At 47.4% G+C, this 21,869-nt stretch overlaps 1 protein-coding gene and 1 long non-coding RNA gene across 2 annotated transcripts in view; one reads left to right on the forward strand and one right to left on the reverse strand.

Annotated features, from left to right (window-relative positions):
* Nucleotides 1-21,869, forward strand: part of GALNT2 (polypeptide N-acetylgalactosaminyltransferase 2) — a 215,067-nt gene that overhangs the window by 188,478 nt on the left and 4,720 nt on the right. Inside the window, exons 11-15 of the mRNA XM_031016643.3 lie at nt 4-130; nt 7,420-7,512; nt 7,769-7,852; nt 10,112-10,238; nt 19,305-19,424. Of these exons, the coding sequence (XP_030872503.3) occupies nt 4-130; nt 7,420-7,512; nt 7,769-7,852; nt 10,112-10,238; nt 19,305-19,424 (551 nt within the window). The remainder of the gene's footprint in view (nt 1-3; nt 131-7,419; nt 7,513-7,768; nt 7,853-10,111; nt 10,239-19,304; nt 19,425-21,869) is intronic.
* Nucleotides 4,365-17,028, reverse strand: LOC129532084 (uncharacterized). Its single transcript, XR_008677711.2, has 3 exons — nt 16,504-17,028; nt 13,146-13,336; nt 4,365-4,602 (listed from the first exon to the last, which is right to left on the reverse strand). It is a non-coding gene; the product is annotated as an uncharacterized lncRNA (long non-coding RNA).

Below are 21,869 nucleotides of genomic sequence, written 5' to 3' on the forward strand. Positions count from 1 at the left end.
CAGAGATCTCGTTCCGCGTGTGGCAGTGTGGTGGCAGCCTGGAGATCATCCCGTGCAGCCGTGTGGGACACGTGTTCCGGAAGCAGCACCCCTACACGTTCCCGGGTGGCAGTGGCACTGTCTTTGCCCGGTAAGTAGTGAAAGACTGAGCAGGGTCCAAAACATTGCTGAGTACCCTGAAAGCAGGACCTGACCTTGGGCTGTTTGAGGACAGATGTCCTTCAGTGGGTGTGGTGCATTTATACAATGGAATACCACTTAGCAATTGAAAGGCGCATTCCACGGATGCAGGATACAACCTGGGTGCCTTTATACAATGGAATACCACTTAGCAATTGAAAGGCGCATTCCACGGATGCAGGATACAACCTGGGTGCCTTTCCAGGGCATGATGCTGAGTGAGAGAAGCAGTTACATACATGATTCCACTCATGTCACAGCCTCATAAAAACACAGCTTTAGTGACGGGGCCAGACCAGTGGTGGCCAGGAGCTGGGATGGCAGGGAAGCGGGGAGTGTGACTGCAGAGGGGCAGCACCAGGGATGTTTGGAGGAGGGATGGAGCCGTTCTGTCTCCTGGATGTGTTGGACAAATCTTCATGAGTGTGAAGGCTCTTAGAACTGTACACCACCCCGCAAAATGTTATGGGAAAATTTTTTAAAGAAGAAAGTTCATTTTATAGCCATTCAAGGTGCAATTAAAAGCAACATTGTCTTAGTCCATTTTATGCGTCTCTAACCAAATACCACAGACTGGGTAATTTAAAATGAACAGAAATTTATCTACTCATAGTTCTGGAGGCTGAGAAGTCCAAGATCAAGGTGCTGGTGTCTGGCGAGGGTCTTCTTGATGTGTCATCACATGGTGGGAGGGCAAAGAGAGGGCAGGAAAGAGCAAGAGGGGGCCAAATTCTCCCTTTTATAATAGCATCAATCCCACCCATGAGAGTGGAGCCCTCATGGCATAGTCACTTCTTAAAGGTCACCTCTTAAAGGCCTCACCTCGGCTGGGCATGGTGGCTCATGTCTGTAATCCCAGCGTTGCGGGAGGCCGAGATGGGCAGATCACCTGAGGTCAGGAGTCTGAGACCAGCCTGGCCAACATGGAAACCCCATCTCTACTAAAAATACAAAAAGTAACCGGGCATAGTGGCGGGCGCCTATAATCCCAGCTACTCGGGAGGCTGAGGCAGAAAAATCGCTTGAACTCGGGAGGTGGAGTTTGCAGTGGGCCAAGATCGTGCCTCTGCACTCCAACCTGGGCAACAGAGCGAGACTCTGTCTCAAAAAAAAAAAAAAAAGCCTCACCTCTTAATACTGTTACAATGGCAATTAAAGTTTAACATGAGTTTTGGAGGGAACAGACATTCAAACCATAGCAAATATTAAAGTCAAGCTGTACTAATTGTGTATACCACAAGACATCGTGACACAGAGTCACGATTCTTGATAGAGAGTAGATATATTTTAGTAAACATGAAGATGCCAACAGAAGGGCTTTCCAAAAGTAAAATAGCAAATAGCCATTCTATCAAGCCAAGTGTCCTTCTAGGGAATTCTCTTAAATGCCAAAGATAGAACAGCGTACAAGCCAGATCTCAGGGAGATTGCCTTCTCTTGAGTGTAGACAGCAAAACACACAGCTAAATAAGGTATTTTCAAATAGTAATCAATGCTGTGAAGAAGATAAAATGCAGTCATGTGGTCAGGCATGATTAGGACAAGCAGTAGGAGAGGTTTTCATGGTCAAGAGAACCTTTGAGGAGGTGTTATGTGAGTTCAGACTTGAAAGGTGGGAGGAGGTCCCTCTGGGACCCCGAGGAATCAGACTGCCTGCAGGAGAAGCAGATCCAGGCTGCTGAGGTGCATTTGGCATATCAGCCAAATGGAAGCCAAGGGTAGCTGGAACCTAGAGAGTAAGGGGACAGTGCACAGGGGCAGAAGAGCTAGACAGGCCCGGGCCATGCACCTTTGCAGGTCATGGGAAACGTTGGATGTTATTTGATTCTGAAGGAAAACACTGGGGCTTTTCAGCAGTGCCTGATGTCTGTTTTATGCTTTGGAAAGGTCCGTGTGGTTGCTGGGCAGAGGGTGGCCAGGAGGTGACCCTATGGTGAAACAATGGTACGAGTGCCCCCTCCACTCTTGGAGCCAGAAGCAAGGGTCCTGTGAGCACTGTTGCAGTAGCCCAGGCCAGAGATGTGATACAGTCATGCACCTGTAACAGCGTTTCGGTCGGTGACAGTAGTCCCGTAAGATTGTAATACCGTGTGTTTACTCTACCTTTTCTTTGTTTAGATACACAAGTACTTACCATTGTGTTACAGTTTCCTCCAGTGTTCAGGACAGTCACGTGCTCTACACGTTTGTAGCCTAGAAGCAATAGGCTGTACCATGTAGCCTAGGTGTATATTAAGGATACACCATCTAGGTTTGTGTAAATATACTCTATGATGTTCACACAACGACAACATCGCCTAAGGATGCATTTTTCAGGTTGTATCCCTCTCATTAAGCAGCACCTGGCTGTACCTGGAGCAGGTGTGTAGCAGTGGAGATGGGGTGAGATCCAGCTCCATGGTGAAGCAGGCAGCTGTTTGCTAATAGGGCGGCAGAGAGAAGGGAGGTAGAGTGGGAAATTAATTTAGGGTGATGCCCAGGAGCTTTGTTACACAACTGCGCTGGCGTGCTGCCCCTGCAGAAATAGGGAAAGCCTTGGGGTGGGTGTGGGTGTGGGGATTGCTAGCTTATCTTTTGTCTAGTTTTTTTCTTGAGACAGAGTCTTGGTCTGTTGCCCAGGATGGAGTGCAAAGGTGCGATCTCAGCTTACTGCAACCTCCACTTCCCAGATTCAAGAGATTCTCCTGTCTCAGCCTCCCAAGTAGCTGGGCTTACAGGCATGTGCCACCATGCCTGGCTAATGTTTGTATTTGTAGTGGAGACAGGGTTTCACCATGTTGGCCAGGCTGGTCTCAAACTCCTGACCTCAGGTGATCTGCCCACCTCGGCCTCCCAAAGTGCTGGGATTACAGGCGTGAGCCACCGTGCCCAGCCATTTTTAAACTTTTTGGTTTTTTTTCTTTTTTGAGACGGAGTTTCGATCTCGTTGCCCACACTGGAGTGCAATGGCGCGATCTCAGCTCACCACAACCTCCACCTCCCGGATTCAAGCGATTCCCCTGCCTCAGCCTCCTGAGTAGCAGGGATTACAGGCATGCGCCACCACACCCAGCTGATTTTGTATTTTTAGTAGTAGGTTTCTCCATGTTGGCCAAACTGGTCTTGAACTCCTGACCTCAAGTGATCCGCCCACCTCAGCCTCCCAAAGTGCTGGGATTATAGACATGAGCCACCGTGCCTGGCCATTTTTAAACTTCTTAAAAGTACAGATTATACAATACACCTATTATACAGAAGTCAGATTTTTCACATAGGGAATCTGATTTCTGAGAAAACTTTAATAGAAGCCAAAATAACAAATAATGCTTCTGACCAAATATCTTCTCTCAAAAACTATGTTTCTTCACAAATGTTGAAACTTCATTTTTGTTCTTTATTAAAACAAAAATATTATCTTGTACAATAAGCTTTACAAAATCAAACAAAAATGTGGATATATGTGCTTTTTCCTGGGGCAGCATGAGATTCTTTACATAGACATATCAGACGCCCCACGCCAAAGCCATTGATACCTACCAGCAAACAGTGAGATTTCAGAAAACAGTATGTTAAAGTACTCAAGACATTGCACTCTTTGTTAGAAGAGAAACATTTTCAAATTGTATTTCACAGCCCAGGAGCCTGTATTCTCGAGATTTGGAAAAGAAGCTGATCCAGGGTTTCATTATTTTGGGGCAGCATGGATCTGATTAAAAAGCCCTGCTGTTGACCTTCAGCCAGGCTGCTCTTTACCTCAGTTGACTCATCTGAAAGATAAAGAAGTGGAATTATATCACTGTATTTCTGAGGTCTCTTTCCAGCTGCAGGTTCTCTTAATCTCCTATACAGGTTGAATATCTTTTATCCAAAATGCTTGAGACAAGAAATATTTTGGATTTCTTATTTTTTCAGGATATGGAATATTTATATGTACTACCTAATGAGATATCTTGGGGCTGGGACCTAAGTCAAAGTACAAAATTTGTTTGTTTTATATAGACCTTATACACGTAGCCTGAAGTTAATTTAATACAATACTTTTCATAATTTTGTGCATGAAACAAAGTTTGTGTACATTAAACCATCAGAAAGCAAAGGCGTCACTGTGACCGCCCACTGGATTCACCTTGCCCGCTGCCCAGATGGAGCTGACTTACCAGGATGGGAATTGCAATAGAGAAAGAGTTTAATTCACACAGAGCTGGCTAAGTGGAAGACTGGAATGTTATTACTTAAGTCAGTCTCCCCCAAAATTCAGAGGCTAGGGTTTTTCAAGGATGATCTGGAGGGAGCTGGGGTCTAGGGAGTGGGTGCTGCTGATTGGATGAGGTGCAGTCATAGGGGTGTGGAAAATGGTCCTTGTGCGTGCTGAGTCTGCTTCTGCATGGATGGGTCCACAGGACAAGCTGGAGATCTGGATGGAGTCATCAGAAGTGCAGAAGCCTGAAAAGACATTACAAAAGGCCAATCTTACGTTCTGCAATGGTGATGTTATCTGCAGGAGTAATTGGGGAAGTTGCAAATCTGTGGCCGATTTGTTAGTCCAACAAAGGCAGTCTGGTACCCAGACAAAAAGAGGGTTTGTTTGGGGAAAGGGCTGTTACCATCTTTGTTTTAAAGTTAAACTATAAACTAAGTTTCTCCCAAAGTTAGTTCTGCCTGTGCCCAGGAGTGAACAAGGGCAGTTTAGACGTTAGAAGTTAGATGGAGTCAGTCAGGTCAGATGCCTTAAACTGTCAATTTTGTCATTGTTAAATTTTTTGCAAAGGCGGTTTCGTCACTATCTCATGTTGGTGCTCAAAAAGTTTTGGATGTTAGGGCATTTTGGATTAGGGATGCCCAACTTGTAATAGATGACATTTAATATTTATTTAATACTTATTTAATACTACCTAAATACTTGCAAATACCTGCAAAAACAAGGAGGGCCTGGACAAAAGTGAGTCTCCCTCGGTGCCACTGTATCTGCAGCACTGAGACTGTTTGGTGTAGATACCAAATAAATACCTGAGTGAACCAATAAATAAATGAATAAAAGGAGCTAGCACTGAGTAGCACATGGAGATCATTCCTTGGGGCTGCCTAGTTATCCTTTTCTATTACGAAGACAGAAAAGAGTTGCTTTGCGTTTAGGAATTTTTAAGTGATTTAGTCACTTCAGAACTTGAGTGATTTGAAAACAGTATGACTGGAGTTGATAAAACCTTTAAATCATTAAGGCTGAAAGGAACCTAGGACATTCTGGAATCAAATCCTTTCATGTCCCTGTTGGGGAAATCCAGGTGCCAGATGTTACAAGTATTTAAGTTAATAACTGGTTAAAAACTGACTAGGCATAGGTTAAGGCATAGGTCACTTAGCAAAACCCCAAAACCGCACTAACAGTATTTAGTGGCTCTTCTGAGAAATGATATGTATGATCCAGTATCCCCCAGCACTTTAAGTACTCATTGTTGTATCTGTATATTTTTTAATAGAGAGAAAGTAAAAATTCATCAGTCTCATCACCAAACCAGTTGTGCCATAACACTCTCATAATTTGATGAATTCGTCTGTCAGTATCTATTTCTGTCTCTCTCTCTTGTTTGCTCACTGGCTCTCCTTCTGCCTCTACACACATATCCACTATATGCAATTCTGCAAACTATTTTATTTTCCCACAAGTCCAGGACATCATTTCTGTCAACATGTAAGATGCACACTCATGTTTTTAGTGGTCACAGAATATTTCATTTGATTCCTTCCTCATATTTAGTCATAAAGTTTCTCTCTGTTTTTTTTTTTGCTATTATAAACAAAGCAGAAGTGAGCATATTTTCACATGTATATTTCATTCCTAGTTGATTGCTGCCTTGAGATAAATTTCTAGAAGTAGAGCTGCTGGGTCAGAGAATAGGTGCATTCATATGTTCTTATCTGTGTTGAATGGCATTATAGATAATAGTCCATATTCTACTTCCTAAAATGAAAAAGTATATATATCACCTTATATGAAAGATATAGGCCCCGTACAGAAATTATTTTAATAATGGTATCTCAGATCAGTTGAAAGTTTCGCCATTTTAAGGAATTATTTTAAAAGGCGAGCATTGCCTCCTTACTGTATTTATTTTGGAAGAACACAGTGCCTTCTCTATGGGGTTCTTAAGGAGGGCTAGCTATAGCCTGAAGTGGGAGTCCACTTCGTAGCTGAGACCAGAATATGGGAGCAAAGAGGTTAGCTGTGTGCTTGCTACTTCATGGATGCTTTAAGATAATTCTTGGCAGGATACGCTGCTGATACCTATGCAGATGATAGCTTTTAATGCATGTCAGACATTCAAGAGTAGCTTGTCCCAGGGGCTTTATTTATGGCAAATCATGGTTCTCTCTATGAGATTTAAGCACATGGTTTTCTTTCCTTCTAGAAAAGCCAGCTGGGCGCGGTGGCTCACGCCTGTAATCCCAGCACTTTGGGAAGCTGAGGCGGGTGGATCACAAGGTCAAGAGATCGAGACCATCCTGGCTAACGTGGTGAAACCGTCTCTACTAAAAATACACAAAAATTTTAGCTGGGTGTGGTGGTACATGCCTGTAGTCCCAGCTGCTCAGGAAGCTGAGGCAGGAGAATCGCTTGAACCCGGGAGGTGGAGGTTTCAGTGAGCCGAGATCTCGCCACTGCACTCCAGCTTGGCGGCAGAGCGAGACTCCATCAAAAAAAAAAAAAAAGCTAGTGCAAACATGGCAGTCTTTCAGCTCAGCCCCGCAGAAAAGAAAGTGATTTTCCCAGGAACTCTTATCTTATGTAGTCTGAACTTTTCCGCAGAGCTGTCTGGTAGTGTCGTAGCCGTGACGGAGAAGGCCGTGGGGCCTGGAATCTCCTTGCTGTGCTCTGTGGCCCCGGCCCTCTGTGGACGCGTGATGCGAGAGTTTTTAAAGAGTAACTTTCTTTTGTCCTTCTTTATGATATAGACCCCAGTCCCTCCTTTAAAATACCGGCTTGTGCTGTAATTTCAACTTTGTCTTTTGCCCTTTGACCATCTGTGTGACAAGAAAGCCATTCCGATGGTTCAGTAAGCACCCGCTGAGGCTGGCTCCCGACAGATCCAGCTCAAGGTGCTGGTGGGGACAGCCCACCCTCTGCTGTATGCCATGATCCCAGCTGGAGCTGCTGCACACCCAGAGGGAGCCGCCTCAGTCACACGCCAGCAGACAGGTGCAAATGGAGTGATGCAGACAGAAGGAAAGCAAATCACACCTCAAGATTTATTTTCTTTCTAGAAACACCCGCCGAGCAGCAGAGGTCTGGATGGATGAATACAAAAATTTCTATTATGCAGCAGTGCCTTCCGCTAGAAACGTTCCTTATGGAAAGTAAGTGGCAGTTCTGCCTTCTCACAGTTACTGGGGATTCTTGGGGTGTGGGGGTGGGAGGTAAGGGGCTGCCACCAGCGTTGAATTCAGCTACCCAGGTGCCAAGGTGGGAAGGGGTTGTGGGCACAGGAGCATGGGCAGTCCATACCACGCCACCTGCCCCAACCCTGTTCTCTTCAGCAGATTTTCAAGTTTGATGTAGAAAGCCCATCTATTCTTAAAATTTATAAAGGAATCTTATTTCCCTCTTCTCCAGTATTCAGAGCAGATTGGAGCTTAGGAAGAAACTCAGCTGCAAGCCTTTCAAATGGTACCTTGAAAATGTCTATCCAGAGTTAAGGTAAGTCCCCAGGGATCTGGGGTTTCACTTTGTAAGGGCTTAGAAGCCAGTAAGGCCATAGAAGCAGCAGAGGGGAAATGGAGGTGGGGCTGCAGGCATGAGACTGGGCACCTGGGCCCCAGTGAGAGCCTGTGGTCTCACTCCATGGTGTGGACCTGAGAATCTGCTCCCAAGTTGGCCTGCTGCTCTCTCTGTCCTGCAGAGCTGCCCTCCCATGCTTCAGAGTCCCAGAGGCAGTCCCCGGGCCTCACCTTGTTTTTGGCTTGTTCTCCACTGGCAAGGTGATGGGCTGGGTGACCTGAAGGACTGGTGTCTGACAGGCTCTTCGAGTGACCGGGAGCAGTCCCCAGCCTCCGCAAGCATGCAGTGTCTGCAGCCAGCCCTCGATCCCCCCGCCAGGCGCCTTTGCATGCCTCCGATCTGCTGCGCTCACCCTTGCTGCTCCTGTGGGCCAGCAGATAACGGCCCCCACGAGGCTCGGAGCACGGGGACCTGACCACGTGCCTCCCTCCTCCCAGCTGGGTTAATCACATGTGAAACAGAAGTAATAATGCTGCTGCCCCGCGTCCCTCCGGAGGATTCATGGCAGAAACACCTTTCTGAGCATTATTCCCACACCCAGCCTCTTGTTTTAAGCAAATACGAGCTCCCCATCTGGAGGGACCTGCTGATAACCTCGTGAGAAGACCTATAGATCCGCTGGGGTGGAGGAGCCATCTGCACTTCATCTTCTTAAAGGGACTGTCAGGCAGGTCGTGCCTTAATGCGGCACATTCCTTATTCTAAATATTCCCAGAGCATTTTACAGCGGCTCACATATCTCCAGCACAGTGCCTGTGAACGCAAGACTTGCCACCATTATCTTTCCGCTAACAGCTCCTTCAGAGCCCTTGTCACGGAGATTTGTTGGACAGTTAGGTAATGCGGCCTCTCTCTGTTGCTCCTGTTCGCTCACTTGGCTCTTTGGAACCGTTTCCTCTGCTTTTCAAGTAACATGCCAGGCGCCAGGTGGCCCACGCCCCCTAGGAGGAGAACAGGAGAGAACACAGCGTCCTTCTCCCTCGGATCCCTGCCGTGCAGGACAGCTTTTGCTGGGGATTAAGAGCACCAGATGGTCACCAGCGATGGTCACCTGCAGCGGCAAGGGTGCACTGGTCACAGTTGCTGGTTGCAGGGCCCTGGTCTTCTTCCTGCCAGCTCTGTCCTCTCGGCCATGTGCACTCAACCCCAAAGCACCCATTCTGCCTCTGCGTCTGGCCCCAAAATATGATGTCTACACCTCCTGCCTGGTGTCCCTATACAACAGATTCTTAACTGTGGGCACTAAGGCGGCTGCTCATCAACTCTCCGTCAGCCAAAGAGGGGCTTCAATTCAGTGGATTTTAACCCAACCATGCCACTCACTTTGCTTTTTCAGTCACAGTTGACTGCCGTTTCTCACAGAGGTCACCCATGGTTTGTAGTGACACTGGGCCCCGCACCCACTGAAGACCGCATCTGAGGCACTGAGCACCATCCTGGCTGGCAAATCTGCTTCCCCTGCCTGTGGGGGGTGAGGGAGACATCAGCCTCGTGTTTTGTGTCTGTAATATCACTGCCATTTATTGCTTGCTTCCTACGAGCCAGGCACCGGGCCGTGTGCTTTACACGAAATGTTTTATGTAACACTTGCAGCAGATCTGGGTAGCCCATAGCCTACCAAAGGGCAAATCGAGCTTCAGAGAAAGTGAGTCTTGCCTGAAAGCCAGCACCTGGCAGAGGTGGGCTGAGGTTTGGATCTGGTTCTGAAGCACGTCGTTCTTCCCCGTGGCTGTGGCTTTGTTCACATTAGGCCACCTGACAAGTCTACCCACCTTTCCCGTCTTTACTGGATAAAGGTCAGATCCTAAGTGTACTGGAAAGTTCAAGGCAACAGGATCTGACCACATTGATTTTCTAAATGACTTCCAATAAGACTAACATTGAAGAGTATCAGGAGCTTTTCCTTCCTTTCCAAAAAAAAAAAAAAAAAATGACCTGATATAGAATATAAAGAATACTTCTGCAATATACAGTCTTAAAGTGTTGGAAGTCCAGAGCCTGGGAGAAATGCTGTGTCCCTGACACACACTACCTGTGGTAGGAAGAGGCACGATGCCTAGTCACTGGGTCTTTCTCTCGTTCCTGTCACCTGTCATGAGGCCACTGAGCAAAGGGGCTGGTGGACGGGAGCTGGTGGTCATGTGCAGTGAAGCAGGTGATTCTCACGTTGTTTTTCAGGGTTCCAGACCATCAGGATATAGCTTTTGGGGCCTTGCAGCAGGGAACTAACTGCCTCGACACTTTGGGACACTTTGCTGATGGTGTGGTTGGAGTTTATGAATGTCACAATGCTGGGGGAAACCAGGTATGTGCATGGGGAAGCCAGGTCACCTGCAGGCCCAGAGAGAGCAGGAGTTGGGGGGTCCTGATGTTAGAAGTCCCAGCTGCCACCTTTCTCCTGGGATGGGTGATGTCTATGAGGAAGCGCCTGGCTCCTGCTGGCCACAGCCTCTTTGGCAGCCAGCGCCAGGGCCAGATAGGATGTCACACACTTTGGTGCATCAGCTCTGTCATCAGCTTCGGACCAGGCTCTGCTGCAGCGGCAAGGGTGCACTGGTCACAGTTGCTGGTTGCAGGGCCCTGGTCTTCCTGCCAGCTCTGTCCTCTCGGCCATGTGCACTCAACCCCAAAGCACCCATTCTGCCTCTGGCCCCAGAATATGATGTCTACACCTCCTGCCTGGTATGCCTATACAACAGATCCTTAACTGTGGGCACTAAGGCGGCTGCTAGTTATAGCCCCTGCCTGTTAGATAATAGCTTAAGATAGAAGATACTCAGTATTAATTGCTCCCATTGCACACATACACACCTTTTCCTAGAGGCATAAAAATGCACAACCGCCAGGCGCCGTGGCTCACGCCTGTAATCCCAGCACTTTGGGAGGCCGTGGTGGGTGGATCACCTAAGGTCAGGAGTTCAAGACCAGCCTGGCCGACATGGTGAAACCCATCTCTGCTAAAAATACAAAAAAATTAGCCAAGCGTGGTGGCGGGCACCTGTAATCCCAGCTACTCGAGAGGCTGAGGCAGGAGAATTGCCTGAACCCGGGAGGCAGAGGTTGCTGTGAGCTGAGATCACACCATTGCATTCCAGCCCAGGCTACAAGAGCAAAGCTCTGTCTCAAAAAACAAACAAACAAACAGAAAAACCCACTACCTTCTCTTCTCCCATCATTGCAAAGGAGAGACAAAATGAAGGCTTGATGGGCCCAGCTGAGACTTCGGATTCTAAAAACAGTTTTCCCATGAGATAATAATAGGAATTGGGTGAAATGTGAGCTTCATGCACGAAAGGGTAATCCTGTGTGCTCTTACCCCCTTCCTGAAAACTTGCCTGGCACTGGGAGAGCCTGCAGTTTTAAAAAAGGCAGGTTAACTCTGTGTGTGTATCCTGAATGTATTGATTTCTTAACTTTCTTTAACTGGAAGTATTTTTGAAAGGGGGCATGTGCTTTTGTGTAAAGCTGGGTGCTCCTCCCAAGTGAGTGTCCAGGCAGACTGCAATCCACAAATACCTTGACTCCTTTCTTCACTTGGTGATGTGGTTTTAGCAGTTACTTGCAATGGCCTGGACATCCTAAATTAGAAGAGAGAGAGGAACCTGCCTGCCTGGGGCTTGACTGGGCCAGTCCCCATCCAGCATGGGCATGGGGCAGGTAGCCAGGGCCTGGCCCTGGTTCCCCTAAATCTCCAGCCCTTAAATAGAAGATACTTGGCTTTGATGAGTTAGAAAATAAAAGAGAGCCTCATTTTCTCGTGTGGTTTTGGTAGAGTTGATCCTGGATTCTCCGTATCAGCGTCAGCAGTCTCGATGGTTCAGAATAGCTAAATGTGATGCTATGTTTGGGTAAGAGCCAATGGGTCAGGTTTGCCGACAGGTATGAGTGTGCTTCCAGTGCCCGTGCACGTGTGTGACACACACACACAATAGCACATATGCTCATCACGTTCTCACACAACAGCTCTCTTCTCCTGATTCCCGGGCTCAGTCCCCCTCTCTTCCTTGTGCACATGCACCTAGACTCATGTGCTGCTTCTTTCTTCTTTTTCTGTTACTCAGATGCAGAGCTTGTTTTGCTCTCTGTTTCATGTACATGACTTCATATCATTGATCTCTGTCCTTTTGATAAATATTGTTGGAGGGTTTTCTACTTGGCGGTACTATTTTGCTAGAGGAAGGGATTAGAAGGCAAACAAAGCAATCCCTTGCCTTCCAGAACTCACAATTGAGCAGAGGAGCCACTGTGGGTTATGAAACAGAGGAGGCACCTGCTCACCTCTGTGCTGTCCAGGTGGCTGTGCCTCCTGTTATTCCGGCTGCCCTCACCTCCATGTTTAATCGCTGGGCTTCCCTCTGCTGCGTGGCAGGACTGTGTGCCATTCCCAGGCTCCCAGGGCCTGGCGTCTGTGTGTAGCCTCTGGGCTGTGAGGACACTCCCCAGGGAGCAGGCTTCAGGTGTGGGTGCACACACAAGCCAGCCTTCAGCTATATAGCCTGATGGACCAGTTTTAGGTATTTCACACTGTAGCAGGTCAGCCCCCCTGGGTACTCGTCACAGGCCCCACCCGTGTCAGGAGTCACCTGGAGGGAGGAACCCATACAGGGGGAGGGAAGAACAAAGAGAGTGGAAGACGAAGCGGGTGAAAGGAGGAGGAGCCAGCTGGTATTGGTGGGGTGGGCAGAGGCGGAGGGGAAGGTGCCATCCCCACCGTGTCCATGCTTCTGTGTCCTTGTAGCTCCTCCATCCAAGACCCTGCTGTTAACTGTGTTCTCAGTCACTGCTGGGAAGCGGGGGGCCCAGGGGACTCACTCAGAGGTGATGGAGGGTGCCGTGCGGTGCTGCTGTGGGTCCCGTTGTGGTCCAGGTGTGACTGGAGGAGGCGTCTCCGCAGGCTGTGTTCCTTCTAAACTGATAACAGCGTGTTTATTTCCATGGTTTGGGCTTCGTTCTTGAGATCTGGAAAGCAGTGAGCCTGGGGAGAGATGCTTTATGTGTTTCCATCTAGAACCATAGTGAAAATCCACCGAAATGCTCTCAGAAAAGTGGAGCTCCGTGAGGGAGGGGGAAATGATGGTTCTCATTCTCAGCAAGCTGGGTTTCATCTAAACCGGACAGACGGTGCTGCAAGGCTTGGTCGATCACACAGCATTAATGCAGATTTCACCAAATGCAGACGTGGATAATTCGTGTAGGGTTGGGTGAAGCTTACCTCTGGTCTGTGGATGACAAAACGGACGAGGTGCCCACCAGGTTCCGTACTGTCTGGGTGTTGGGCCTCTTGTGATCCCTGGCCAGCCTCACCTCCGTGTTTAATCTCTGGAGTTCCCACTGTCACTCTGCAGTGTTCTGATGATTTACGGAAGGTTGGAGAGGTCACTCCTTTCTGTGTCAGCGCCTCTGCTGGAAAGCGACACACCTTACGCTACAGCACATTAAACAGAAGCGTGTGCCCAGGCCCTGGCCGAGAGAGTTCGTCATCAGAGTCTCCGGCCCCAGCTTCATCCCCTGTGCGTCAGGCTCTGTGACTGGCTCACCCCCCGCCAGCATTGCACCTTAATTACTGCACAGCTAGTAACACGAGACAGAGTCTGGGCCCTGTGGAGGTGGCAGGTCTACAGGAACCAAAGACTTTGTCTGTGTAGCTGCTGCCTGTGACCCTCCTCACCTGCCCTCAGGAGGACAGCCTGTGTCCCGCCTTCAGGGCTGTGGCCCTCACCCCCGGGTCCTGCCCAGTAGAGAGTCTCCAGGATTCCTCTCTGCACAGTGGGGGCACTGAGCAGAGGGCACAGTGCTGAGGGCAGCCACAGCACAGACCTTTGACACAGAGCGCCCGTTCCTCGCCTCTGCACCAACTTCAGGGGTCAGCAAAGGGCTGTGCCAAGGAGTGAACAAGATCGGGTCTGCAGGGCGTGTCTCCCACTCTGCTTTTGCTTTTCCTTCTTGCTGTTGTGCAGCCATTACTGTTCTCACATGTGGGCTTTCCCTTCCTTTCCAGCAGTTAAGTGCTGACTCCCTGCTCACTCTCTGTCCCCCTCCAATGGCCACATCCTGGGATTGCTCAGAGAACTTTTTTTTTTTTTTTTTTTTTTTTTTGAGGCGGAGTTTGGCTGTGTTGCCCAGGCTGGAGTGCAGTGGTGCAATCTCGGCTCACTGCCACCTCCGCCTCCCAGGTTCAAGCCATTCTCCTGCCTCAGCCTCTCAAGTAGCAGGGATTACAGGCACGTGCCACCACACCCGGCTAATTTTTGTATGTTTAGTAGAGATGGGATTCCACTGTGTTGGCCAGGCTGGTCTCGAACTCCTGACCTCAAGTGATCCACATGCCTCGGCCTCCCAAAGTGCTGGGGTTACAGGCGTGAGCCACCACAACCAGCCTGCCCAGAGAACTTTTACAAAATGCTGATGCCAGGTGCTATGCCCAGAGAGCCTGATCTAATTTGTCTAGGGTCAGAGGGCAACACCAGATCTTTAAGAGCTAACAAGTGATTCCAAGTGAGGATTTGGCCTGGTGTAGTGGTACACACCTGTAATTTCAGCACTTTAGGAAGCCAAGGCAGGAGGATTGCTTGAGGCCAGGAGTTCAAGACCAGGCTGGACAACATAGGGAAGCTCCGTCTTTACAAAAAAAAAAAAAAATTAGCCAGTCGTGATGACCTGTGCCTGTAGTCCAAGCTACTCAGGAGGCTGAGATGGGAGGATTGCTAAAGCCCAAGAGATCGAGGCTGTAGTGAGCTGTGATTGCACCACTACACTCCAGCCTGAACAACAGAGTGAGACCATGTTTCTAAAATAATGTAAAATAAATTAGGGCCAGGCACGGTGGCTCACGCCTGTAATCCCAGCACTTTGAGAGGCCGAGGTGGGTGAATCACGAGGTCTGGAGTTCGAGACCAGCCTGGCCAACATGGTGAAACCCCGTCTCTACTAAAAATACAAAAGATTAGCTGGGCATGGTAGTGGGCACCTGTAATCCCAGCTACTCGGGGAGCTGAGGCAGAAGAATCACTTGAACCCAGGAGGTGGAGGTTGCAGTGAGCTGAGATCGCACCACTATCCTCCAGCCTGGGTGACAGTGTGAGATTCTGTCTCAAAAAAATAAATAAAAATTTTTTAAAAATAGGAGTTGAGGAGCAAGCGTTTTCTAGTGGAAAGATGAACACATCAGCACATACAATGTGATGTGAGATGGCAGGATGACATGATGCATGTTACACCCTCAGCTTGGGAGCACCTTACTGCCTGGGCCAGTCTGGGGCCAGTGGGCTACTATCTAATCAGTACTTTCCAATAGAACCATGTGCTATGATGGGGATGCTCTACATCTGCCATTCAGTATATCAGCCACATTGTGGCAACTGGACACTTGAAATATGACTAGTGTGAATTACAAGTTTAATTTCATTTCATTCTGGTGAATTTAAACGTAAATGGCCCCGTGTGCCCTGTAGCTAGCAAATTAGACAGTATGGCTCAGATATTCCAGCTCACAAACCCACTGTGCGTGAGTTCTCTCTGAACCGACAGAAAGTGATGCTTTTTTGCATAGCATGTGACACGGATGAGAAACGAGAGGGTAAGTAATATTTCCCAACTGAAAATAGGGCCTGGTGCTTTGGAAGAGTGAGGTTTGTCATCTGGTTTCTGGCTGAGCCTTGGCAGACACACAGGAAATGAGAAAATTAATGGTCATGCCTTTTAAGAGTGGCAGCTCAAAAAAGCATTTCTTAAATATTTATGAACTTTATTTTACAAATTCAGATAATTGAAATGCAACAGAAGAACAAAACGGCAACTAGCTCTGTTGTTTGCCCAGCTGAATTAGTTTTTCTGGAATCCTGTGTAAAGTCTGCTTTACAGTAATTAAGCGCACAATAGCAAGGAGGTTGTAAAAACATTCAGACATGATCTTTAACTGGGTGTCAGCAGACCGTCCAGCATCCGCCAACACCTGCTGCCAGGGACAGTCTGGAACCCTTCTCCATACCAGCGTTGTCCCCCTTACTCAGGACTCTCCTCTTCACTGTGAGTGGGCGTCTCTGTGTGCCACAGTTTCACACATCCTGGTGGTGTCCCCAGCCCCTGTGAGTGCAGGGACGGAACAATGTGCTTCTTCCTGGCCCTCTCCATCCTGAACGCCATCTGCCTATGGGAAACACACACGGCTTCCTCTCTACACTCCACACCTTCCATACTCTGTGACCCAGTGAATAGGAAAAAAAGCAAGCTGCTTTTCCTCCTTTATACTCTCACAAAACTTCTCACCTCTGACACCAGCCGTGTGGGCTTTCCCCCCACACCAAGCAATTCTCCAGTTCTCCAATTCTCTGCGGACACTGAGTGTCCTGCCTGTCAACTCAGTTCTGACACTGCCCACCCAGAGTTAGCACAGACCCCATGGGTTATGGGCTTCCTCCCACAAGATGCTTCTACTCCAGATGCCAGTCACAAGTCCAAGTTGTCACCTGCTGTCTGACTGTAAATCAGGGCTCCCGCGAACTCACCTTGAATTCATTCATTTGCAAGAATAGTTCATAGAACTCAGGAAAATGGTTTACTTCGTGGCTTACCTGTTCATTAAGAAAGACTGAAACCCAGGAGCAGCTGGACGGGAGAGATGCATAGCACGCGGTATGGAGGTGGGGTGTTGGAGCTTCCATGCCCTCTCCAGGTGTGCTGCTCTCCCAGCGCCTCCGCATGTCAGGCAGTCACATCCCAGAGTGCAAGGACTTTGATGGAGGCCTCATCACATGGGCATGATCTCCAGCTCCTCTCCCCTTCCCGGAGGATGGGGTGGCGGGGGACTGACAGTTTCAAGCTTCTCAGCATAACCTGGTCTTTCTGGTGACCAGCCCCATCCAGGAGCCCATTAGAGTTGCTTCATTAGAACAAAAGACACTCCCATCACCCAATAAATTCCAAGGGAGTAGGAGCTGTCTGTTGGGAACCGGGGTCAAAGACCAAACACTAGAATGAAAGATGCTCTGAAACCCCTGTGGCTCAGGAGATGACAAGGGTTTTAGGAGCCTTGTGATTGTGCCAGAAAGCAGGGGCAGAGACCAAATAATTATTTTTATGATGTCACACTGTCCTAGAGTATGGGTGACGTGGAGTGCCTGTGGGTGCTTGGAAGAGCTGGCTGGAACTCACCCATGTTGAATGACAGCATCACAGAATGTTGGGATTCGACTCAGGGTCGGGTGGCCTTCCCCAGAGAAGGTGGCCGGCAGGGGTGGGTGGGTCGGGGCTGCCTCCATGCTGTGTTTGGAATGCTACAGTGCACAGGCCAAGCAGGTGCTTCTACTCTAGGACTCTTCAGAGCCTTTAATAGACTGAATTTCCGAGAGATAAATACAGCACAAAGTCTGTTTCCCAAATTCATTTGACCTAGAATCCGTTTTTCCTAGGATTCCTCACAGAGTAGAATGTGAGGAACACTAATTAAAAGGTGAGAAAATGGAAGACCCGGGAAGTGAGCAGGCTTGCCCAAGCCTCCCTCCCTGTTAGGGGAGGAGGAAGTTTTCAGACAGGTGAAGGTATCTTCACTGATTCCTAGACGGGTGTCCGTGCCTCTGCATCCCCTCTGCTGATGCTGAGAGCTGGAGATGGTGTATCCCGCCAGTGGTTGTATAAGGTCTGAATGCTAGAATCTTTAGGGTTTGGTTTGGTTTGGTTCGGTTTGGTTCGGTTCGGTTCGGTTCGGTTCGGTTTGGAGACAGGGTCTCGGTCTGTCACCCAGGCTAGAATGCAGTGGCACAATCACAGTTCACTGCAGCCTCGGCCTCCCAGGTTGAAGCAATCCTTCCACCTCAGCCTCCCAAGTAGCTGGGACCACAGGCATGCACTGCCACACCCGGTCAACTTATTTTTTATTTTTAGTACAAACAAGGTCTTGCTATGTTGCCTAGGCTGATCTTGAACTCCTGGCCTTAAGCAGTTCTCCCGCCTTGGCCCCCAAAGTGCTGGGATTATAGATAGGCCTGAGCCACCACACCTGGCTGAATCTTCACCTTTTAATGTTTTTCTAATGACGGACTATTTGTTCCAACATGATACAGATACTAGACAGTGAGGCTTCTTTAAACACTATTTGTTCCTTTCCTTACCTCTGTTTCCAAGAACCAAAAAAAAAACCAGTGTCTTCATAGCACATAATAGTGCCTGAAGTTGCAGAATACATTTATTTGTGTGTCTTTCATGTTCCCCACTAGAAAGGGAGCCTGGCTCTGTGACAGCGCCGGTGTCATGCAGGTGTGCAGCAGGTGGTCATGGGACAGACCGATAGAAAGACAGACAGACAGACGGAGGGGAGGGCCACTGCAGCGTGCTGGGGCTTAGAGAGGAAGGGGATGGAAGTGGATCGTGAGTCCCTGTGGGGTTTTAAACTGGAAAGGGCCTTGCTGCCTCTGGATATTAAGGGGTGTTCATCCCTTTGAGTGGGACAAATGGAGAGTGATGGTCAGAAGCCTCACCTTCTGGTCCCTGCTGTGGCCCTGCCTCGAACAGGCTCCGGCCTCCTTTGCCGCCTGGGACCATGTCTCATTTAGTATCCAAAATGGTTGTCCTCTCACCCTGTCACAGCCTTTAACTTGTGTGTGTTTGTACATATATGTGTGTGTTTGTTTGTTAACATCATGGCATGTTATTTAAACACTCTCTAGCTCAGTTTTCTCATCTATAAAATGAGAATAATAATAGCCCTCATGGAGCTGTTGTATAAAGGGCTCAAAATAATGCTTGGCACATAGCACCCCATTAAATTTAGCTGTAATGTATTCAAAGAAATTCATAGATCTATTCCTCCAGTTTTCAGAGGGCTTCATGAGCACCCATAGATCAATTAGCGTTCACTTAGGAGGCTGTACACGATATATTTTGCTTACATATGCAATGTGTTATTTACTGCAGTTCACATTCATCAATGCTGTTTGCAGGCCATACCTGCATGAGGGCAGAGTCATTCCAAAATAGCATGGGTGGACCAGTTGCCAACTGTCTACCTGGTGTATAACCAAGCTTGTGCCACAGTTTTTACAGCTCACATTGGATTATAGAAAAATGAACAAGGCAGTCTAACTTGTATTTGGGGCTAAAATAGTTAATAGTTTTATTTTAGTTACTGAGGTCCTCAAAGCACTTCTGCGCATCACTCAGCCAACTTACTGCTCAACTGTGAGGTTCTCCCACATCTCTGGTGTTATAAATTTGCCCTTAGGCAAAAAGTAATTGTTTCGTTCTCAGTTGGCTCAGGGGTTCTGAATCTAAGCTCCGCCCCGTGACCCATTTCCTTTTGGAGCCCTCATCGATGCCCCTTCTTTCCTTTCACAGCCCGGTGCATAGCATGCCTCTGACTTCTGGTTTTGTGTTCCAGGAATGGGCCTTGACGAAGGAGAAGTCGGTGAAGCACATGGATTTGTGCCTTACTGTGGTGGACCGGGCACCGGGCTCTCTTATAAAGCTGCAGGGCTGCCGAGAAAATGACAGCAGACAGGTACGGCTTGCAGGCACCCGTGGGTGCCCGTGATTAACCCAGACCAGGGTAGCCACGGCCTGCGCCCTCTTGCTCTGCGCTGCCTCTCAAAGCATCCATCTCTGCGTGTACTTATGTGTTCTTTTGCATCACTGTGAATAATGTCTAGCTGCCCTATTAGACTTAAGCCACAAACCTAATGTTGCTTATTTCTGATTATATTCTCATTCTCTTCCCTATGCCGCTGAAAGTTTTAAAGAGAAATTATCTACTTTTGTTTATTCATCAAATACTTTTTTCTATTTCAATTTACAAAAATTCTAAATGATTAACGTTCACATGGATGGTACTCGATACATAATGCAAGTGTGTGTGTCTATGTGTGTATATGTGTGTGCATATATATACACACATATATACACACCACATATATACATATATACATGCCACATATATACATATATACACGCCACATATATACATATATACACACCACATATATACATATATACACACCACATATATATGCATATATACACACCATATATATGTATATACACACCACATATATACACATATATACATGCCACATATATACATATGTATATACACACCACATATATATACATGTATACACACCACATATATATATACACGCCACATATATATACATGCTACATATATACATATATACATGCCATATATACATATATACACGCCACATATATACATATATACACGCCACATATATATACATATATACACACCACATATATATGCATATATACACACCATATATATGTATATACACACCACATATATACACATATATACATGCCACATATATACGTACGTATATACACACCACATATATATACATGTATACACACCACATATATATACATATATATACACACCATATATACATATATACACACCACATACATATACCTGCCACATATATACATATATAAACACCGCATATATATACATATACATGCCACATATATGCATATGTAAACACCGCATATATATACTTATATACACGCCACATGTATACGTATATATAGATGCCACATTTATACATATATAAACACCACATATATACATAGACACCACAGATATATACATATATACATGCCACACATATATACATATATAAACACATATATACATATATAGACACCACAGATATATACATGTATATACACACCACATATATATACATATATACACACACACATATATACACACAGTTTCTTTAAACATTTCAGAATAGACTTTCTACCTGCCTTGTAAGCCGGTTTTCTCTGACATATTCCCTTGTGGCAGCTTGTGGGCACACCCTTTCTCAAGGCATGGGGTAACAGTTAGTGTCAGGAATAGAAATGCAAGCACAAAAGATCCTCCTAGTATGCCCATACTTGGAGTGCCTGCCCCTGTTCTTACAGTCGGTCCTTAGAGATAGATGGGATGTAGGGAAACTGAGGCACAGAACCTACTGGAGCCAAGAGCCTAAGCCAGCTTCTAGTCTGACCCTGATTTGACAACAGAAAAGTCTCAGAAAGTCATTGCCTCCACCCTGGAGTCATCTGGGAAGACCAAGGCCAGGACCGAGTCCCCTGTTCTGACCCCAGTTGTCAGGGAGACGCTTGCAGAGGGCCCTCTTTCACCTGTCTGTCTCCAAACCCCTGCGCCAGCTCTGGGTGCTCCTCCTTCCCTGCTCTGCAGAGTCCCAGCCTGTCCTGGCAGTGGGAGGCCACTGGAGGGGCAGTGGCCCCTCTCTAGGGTTCTGCTCACAATCCGCATCTTTAAATGTCCATCTGTGTTGATGACTTGATACCAAAATGTGTAAGGGAGTGCCTGTTAAACAAGAGAAGGCTAGCACCGCTTGGACCCAAACCACCTAGAAATTGCCTCACTCATTGGCCCCTCGAGAGGAAGCTCCTCGAGGGCAAGGCTGGCATCTGCTGAGCCAAGTACTGGGTGAGTCTCAAACACATTCTCCTGGGATGTAACGGAGCAGAGATGTCTTTGGATGTAATGGATTGATAAAGTGATGACTTTAGTTGACACCTTTTTAAAAAACAAATATTACTTCAATATTGCTTAATTTCAAGAATTGACAGGTGTTTCTGCTTCAGTCCCAGTTTTGGGGAACCGTAACTGACACGCCTTAGGACCTTCGTGAAGCATGAAAAGACGTATAAATAATAAGTTTTTCTGGATGCATGGCATGTATAAATGGGGATCTGTTAGGTTTTAAACCCCAAGACTCAGGCTATTAGAGAGGACGTGGGGGCTGTTTCAGTAGAGTCTGACTGCCTTGAAAATCTGCGCTCCCCACCCCCAACCACAATCCCATCAGACAGACACATCAGAGCCCACAAGGCCACCTGTGCGAGACGGAGCTGGGGTTTTGTTGTTGTTTTCCTAAGGTTCTTGATTTAGCTGATGCTTTGACAC

Source organism: Gorilla gorilla, chromosome 1, assembly GCF_029281585.2.
Source record: "Gorilla gorilla gorilla isolate KB3781 chromosome 1, NHGRI_mGorGor1-v2.1_pri, whole genome shotgun sequence".
NCBI classification, from domain to species: domain Eukaryota; kingdom Metazoa; phylum Chordata; class Mammalia; order Primates; family Hominidae; genus Gorilla; species Gorilla gorilla.